At 39.7% G+C, this 6,799-nt stretch overlaps 1 protein-coding gene across 1 annotated transcript; it reads left to right on the forward strand.

Moving 5' to 3' along the window:
- The first annotated feature begins 1,965 nt into the window (after positions 1-1,965).
- On the forward strand, positions 1,966-5,094 carry LOC146991271 (polymeric immunoglobulin receptor-like). The gene is made up of 8 exons (XM_085788287.1): positions 1,966-1,975; positions 2,195-2,545; positions 2,636-2,968; positions 4,070-4,168; positions 4,271-4,363; positions 4,622-4,665; positions 4,764-5,010; positions 5,066-5,094. The coding sequence occupies exons 1-7, from the start codon at positions 1,966-1,968 to the stop codon at positions 4,980-4,982; spliced, it is 1,149 nt and encodes a 382-aa protein (XP_085644413.1). The 3' UTR covers positions 4,983-5,010; positions 5,066-5,094.
- Positions 5,095-6,799: the final 1,705 nt, after the last annotated feature.

Raw genomic sequence — 6,799 nt, forward strand, 5'->3', positions numbered from 1 at the left:
TTTAGTCACCTGGAAAACTGGACTGAGACAACGAGAAGATGTCACTTAAAGTCATTATATACTTAATGACAGGTAATATCATTCCTCTCTTTGTGTTTGTGACTTTGATTAGTGCAAAATTAAATTTTGCTATCCGTGTTATGGTGAAATTGCTCTTTTTTTCCTATTCACAACAGCTAGTGTGAGTTTACTGTCTGCTGCAGAAGACAAAGGTGAACAGGTCAACGCTAACTGTAAGTGTAATACAGATGTAAGACAAGCACAAACTCAATGTGCTTCACAAAAACAAAACAGAGCACACCATCACATAAACAATACACATAAAATACATAGCACAAAGAGACAAAAAGAAGGTAATGTTGCAAAAAAAACAATTAAAAACTGAAAGCTTGTGAGAAAATAAAATGTTTTTAGTGTGCTTTTAAAAGAAGATGCTGTTGTAGCAGACCTGTGTTCGTGTGTAGGGAGTAGGACCAAAATGACTGAAAACACCATGAGCTGATTTTGAATGTATTTTTGGAATAGCGAGTAGACCTTGACTTGATGATCTCAAGGATCTGTCTGGTGTGTACTCAGTGAGCATGTTAGAGATGTAGGAAGGAGCTGCACCATTCAGAGTAAAAACAAATTAAAATCAGAACCTTTTGGTTCTTGTTAAAACTCTGGCAGCAGCATTCTGAATGAGCTGCAGTTTATAAAGTGCTTGTGTAGTTACTCCTGGGGAAACTTTTCAGAATCTGGTAAGGGTAAAATGGGTCTAACTTCAGATATGTTTCTAAGATGATAAAAAGCAGTCTTAGAAATGTTAGAAATATGTTTCTGAAAATTGAGATTGGCATCGATAATCACACCCAAGTTTCTTATATGCTCACTAGGTTTTGCAGAAAAGGGAGTTAATAAGGAACAGATCTGGCGCCTCTGAGTCTTCGGACCTACTAGAAGAATCTTAGTTTTTTCATCATTCAGTTGTAAAAGGTTTTCAGTCATCCACTGTCTAACATCATTAATACACTGAATGAGATAATTTACTGGGCTCAGGTGGTCAGCAGAAACAGATAATTGTGTCCTCAGCGTAGGAATGATATGAAATATTGTGTTTACGGATTATCAGAGGTGGGGACTTGGACTCGAGTCCCGATTTTGATGACTTAAGACTTGCTTGATCAAATCAAAAAAAGACTTGGACTCGCTTGGGACTTGATTATCTTAGGCTTTTAAGATTATCTCATGAGATTCTCCTGTAGTGTGTGGTGTTTTAAGATTTAAATTCTCCCGACAATCGGTTCGTAAAACGGTCGGTGCCGACTATCATAAATATTAAACATATTCAATATTTACGATTGTCGGCCCAGACAATCGTGACCGTTTGGATCAAAAGTCGGCTTGTGTGTGGGGGAACACGACAATCTCGAGTCACGGGTTCCACTGAATGTGATGTGAAATTGAATGTAGGCCTAACCAATAAAGAAGCAGCTGACTGCAGCACACGTAGCATAACAAACCAGTGTGGCTAACGGCTCCAGTACTTCAGATCATGTTTGATCACACAAGATTTCTGGTGTGTTACTGTACGTCAATTTTAAATAGCTTTATTGGCATGAGAAGGCAGTGCCTATATTGACAAAGCATCACAATAGAATATTAATAAAAATAAACAGATGAATAAGTGGCAGAACATTAACAATAAAATATAAACAACTTAACAATTGAGGCGTGGTCATGATCTTTTTGTATCATTAATTATAATCGATTTGTTTGGGACTCGAAACAAAACTCTTTGGACTTGGTTGGGACTCGAAAAAAAATCTTAGGACTTGGTTGGGACTCGAAACAAAAATCTTAGGACTTGGACTTGACTTGGGACTTGAGAGCAAATACTTGAGACTCTATTTGAGACTTGAGAGCAAAGACTTGAGACTCCACTTGGACTTGCAACATAGGGACTTTCTCCCACCTCTGCGGATTATGCACCCAAGTGGGAGCATGTACAAATTGAACAGAAGAGGGCCAAGTATAGACCCTTGGGGAACACCATATAAATGCTAACTTGATATGATATGATATGATGTGATGTGATGTGATGTGATGTGATGTGATGTGATACATGTTTGTCTACCATCACTGATAAGGACGGAGTGGAATGTAAAGACAGTTGTATGAAGCAGTTTCCTTCAGTCAAAAGCTCAGCCTGCAGTTCATGCTAAGTCACACCTCAACTCTCTGGCAGGTGCAGCTACACCGGTGAGTCAGTTTGCGTATGTTGGAGATTCTGTTACCATCAACTGCACATATCCAACAGGGGACCATGGCAAAGTGAAACACTTCTGCAAAGAAGACAAACAACTAGAGTGCAAAGGTGTCATATCAGCACAGTTTTCAAACTACACAGAAATTAATAGATTTTCTCTGAGGGATCACAAAGACCGAGGAGTCTACACAGTGTTGATTTCCAAGCTGACTGAGGACGATGCTGGAAGATACCAGTGTGCTCTGAACCCAATCAATACGCCTGCATGTTTATCTAAGATCCATCTCCATGTGCTGCGTGAGTATTGATCTGTTTTCAATCATCCTGTTTCAAAACTAAGCAACATTACACAGGCTTTGAAACGCAGGTGTTTTTCCTGTTTTTCAGGCCGGGATCACATTATACCAACAACTTTAACTTGTAGTACTGGGGGAACGGCAAAGCTTACGTGTTTCTATCCACACGGACTTGAGAACTATACAAAATATCTGTGCAAAGGTGAGAATCCTTCCAACTGTGTGGAGTTAATACACACAACAGAGGAGGACAGGGATGTGGCTGATGGCAGAATTAGTATAAGGGATAACAAAAGAAAGAAGAACTTCTATGTGACCATCACAAATCTGGACACAACTGACTCTGGAACGTACTGGTGCGGCTTCAACAGTTCTAGGGGCAAATGGCACCATGGTAACTTGACCAAAATCCAACCCTGTGTGGGTGAGTACACTGGCAACACTAATATTGTGCACCATAACACATACGGCACTGGCTTTTGTTTCACTAGATAAAATAATTTAATCCGAACAAGACCTAGTATTTCATACTTGCAGTTACTTTTCAAATCAAGACTAAACATATCTTATTTATTTCTTTATTTGGTGGTTGCTTATCTTCCTGGGGTACATACACAAGAAAGCAACTAATAAAACTAACATATACCTTTGCATACACACTGTAGCGGACCCTTGATTCCCAAAGAATGGAGGCGGAGAGTTCTATACGGGTGCATTAGTTTATTACTCAATGTAGCACCGTGAAAATATGTAGAGAAATATACAAAAAACAAGAAGAAAAAGTTAAACACATTTAAACACTTCACTTAGAATTTTCCCAACACAGATTTAAAATGCTCCAAACTTATCACTATCCAAAAACAACCAAACAAAAAAAACCTACATTTTATTAAACCATTACAATATTGACAAAAACCTGATTAAGGAATTAAAATATAATGTGAGCGGCATCACCCAAAACAAAAAATAAAACAAGACATCAAAAATAAAGTAATAGCCCATAATTGAGGTACACATACCTTGTTCCACAAACCAAGGGAGCTAATACAAGATGGAAGGTGCCGTCTCTAATGTCTGTCTCCTAATAACAATAAAACAATACCAAACTATGAGGGAACCCGCACCAACACAAAGATTGTAAATAATTCTCCAAAGAAACTCACTCAAAGAGCCACGAACATGGTCCAAACAAAAGGCCAGCAGCACAAACACCACGCCAGCCAGAGGAGAACAAAGGAAGGGATGATGGAGATGCGCACAGGTGAGCGCACACACCCACAGGAAGAGCCCACAGATGACAGTGGCCTCCTCCCTTTTATACCCTGCACCATTGACAAGAAAACTGACCACTAGATGGCAGTAATTCACTGACATTTACAGGCACTTGAATGAAGAAAAAGGGGGATCAGCAGACAAGACACAGGAAGGCTGAGATGACAGCTCAAAACAATTTACTGTCATTTACACACACTCATTACCTTTGTGCCAGTTTTTGTTTCTTTAACTCCATGACTTTCCACCCTAGATAGAAGACCTGGCAAAACCAATAAATCCAGCATTTCGACTCATCTGACAGCAGCAACACCTCCCTCAATGAACCTCGATGTTGCGCATTCAAACTTTGGTAACTTTGCTGTACACTGATTTAAAAACACACAATGCTGAGGACAGTGACACAGCGAAACTTTGCTGACTCCTCAAGTCTTTCTTGGTCTCTTGGTTGCAGGTGTGATCGGCGGTGTGGCAGCGTGTCTAGCCACAATAATGACAGTTGTGATTGTACTAATCCTGTACAGACACAAACTCACCAGGACACAAGGTGAGGGATGGATGGATGGATCATTTTACACAAACCTCTCATGTGTCTCTATGTTTGCTCCCTTTTGTCTTGAGTTCCCCTTTAACTGGCAAAAATACTTGTGCCCTTTCAAAGTAAAGTCCATAGGCAACATCTGATACCAAAACAGATCCACTGAGTGATGGAAGCAAACATTTTTAAAAGTCAAAATGCAGACATGGAAATATCCTTTCGTTTACACCTAAGCAAATGTTTTTTTTTTGTCTTGGCGTGCTTTAGGGGGATCACCAGAACGGAGTATAAACGATGGACAAAACATACAGGTTTGTGTCTCTGTGTTTATGAGGTTGTTTCTGTGTACATTATGTGTGCATCTACATTATTTGTGCTTCTATCACAATGCTCACCCTCTGTTCCTCAGGAAAACCATGAAGGCCATGAGTATGAGGAGATACAGGAGTCCATCCAGCTCGCAGACCAGCTCCATTATGCCAGTGTCAGTTTCCAGAGTCACTCTGCCACCGGCTCAACAGACAGAGCTGAAAATGGCTCCTCGGCCTGTGACTACTCCACTGTTAAACTACGTGGTGCCCCTCCACCTCTGTATTCTACACTCGAAACAAATAACGAGGAGTTGTAATGTAGTCAGTCTTTGTTTATAGAGGAACGTACAGTGAAGACTTTACATGTTTTTCCTATGGTAAAACGTTCATCAGCTTTCAGTTAATCAGTTTATACAATTTGTCTATGAACTAGTTTGGCAAAATGTTGTACCAGCTAGCTTCTTCTAATGTGTTTGTGTTAAGTTATTGGTGGTTGGTTTTCATTATCAGTATCATATAGGCCTACTATAAAGCTTACTTTTTCAATGTTTCAGGATCAAGATAAGTTAAGGTTAAGAATATCTGTAGTTAGTTAGTGAAGCAGATACAAATGTGTTACTTTTATAGCATCAGCTGGTCAATAAACCACCACAGGAAACTGACTCGTTCTGTCTTCATTATATTTCACAGGCAGTAAAGCCTTGTTTCTATTCTCTCTTATTTCTGTAACCATATTAATGTTGTTATAACTGTTACAGGCTTTTCAGTGAGGAAGTGTAACATGATTTTAGGGTGAGAAGTTTTTTTGTTTTTTTTTTCCTTAGCATTTTGAGGTAATGAACAGGATGTTGATACACCTTATCAAATTGTTACACTAAGGGGTTTCAACCCATTGGGATCAAGGGACCATCATTCTGACCAAGAAGCAACCTGGGGACCATCGTTGTGGGGTATGAAATAATAAGTTGAGACAATTTTCTACCTTATCTGACAGACTCTGGACAATAACTATGAGTTTTACTTCCACCAAAACTTAGAGAAAGGTCAGTAATATTTTTGGCAGCCATGCATGTGGCTGTAATGTCAAACTGCACTCCGTTAACAAAACAGAGGGTATATACAGAATAGGCCGTAAGGGCACTACCAGGCAGCCCCACTGTAATCTCACCAGTAAATATGTTCATTCTAAATTGCATGTACTTGCATGACATCTGATAATTCACAAACAATAAAGAAACATGGACGTGTATTCACAACTCCCACAGGGAAACTACTTTGTTGAATGCGTAAAGGGCTGCAATGCTTTCAGAGACCACCAGGGGGAGGTTATGTACTCCTGAAGTTCTGCCCTGCAGCACCAACATGTGGCTGATTCAGAGATCAGTGATTGGCTGGAGTTCTCAGGTTCAGTGGCATCCACTTACACACTGTGAAATCAGTGATTGCCATTACACATTTACATTTCATATGATTTTGTATCTTGCAGGATACATTTGTTCCTATTTATTTGTTTTGCTATATTGTTAGTAGTTTTTTTTAAAGTCCCTCTGCCCCACAATAATTTAATAATGAAGAATTTAAATGTACTGTATAAGCAGATCCATTATCAGAAAGACAGTCAGTAAGACAACACAATGGAGGCCAATGAGAAGGGCACAGTTAAAGGGATAGTTCACCCAAATCCAAATGTCAACTAAGAGCTGTGAGAATTTTCAGAGTCCTCCGTTCCTTCTCTGAGTTACGGGAGGGGGGGGGTCCGCACAGCAGTATTTGTCCATATAATGGTTGTGAATGGATACCAACTTTCTTTGTCCAAAAAGACACACCAAAACACATCCAAATACCTCCATACTGCTCATCTGTAATGTCCCTCTTGTATTGAAGCCCCGACATGAGAAATTGTTCCGCCGGTCAGTGCAAATCACGCGAGATTTGCACTGACACAGGAAGAGCAGTGAACCGAGACAAGCTTCCTCTACAAACAAGCTTAAAATATAGACTTATTTAATTTTTTTCGGAACAATTTCTCATGTCGAGGCTTCAATACAAGAGGGACAGTACAGACGAGCAGTATGGAGGTATTTGGATGTTTTTTGGTGTGTCTTTTTGGACGAAGAAAGTTGGTATCCATTCA

This window comes from Trachurus japonicus, chromosome 1, assembly GCF_045865225.1.
Source record: "Trachurus japonicus isolate A0001 chromosome 1, Traja_1.0".
Lineage (NCBI taxonomy): Eukaryota > Metazoa > Chordata > Actinopteri > Carangiformes > Carangidae > Trachurus > Trachurus japonicus.

Excerpts from the sequence above, each read along its gene's own strand:
- LOC146991271 (XM_085788287.1), top strand. Across the intron at positions 2,969-4,069 it reads CAAAATCCAACCCTGTGTGG|ATAGAAGACCTGGCAAAACC; the intron begins GTGAGTACACTG and ends TTTCCACCCTAG. Across the intron at positions 4,666-4,763 it reads ACGATGGACAAAACATACAG|GAAAACCATGAAGGCCATGA; the intron begins GTTTGTGTCTCT and ends TCTGTTCCTCAG.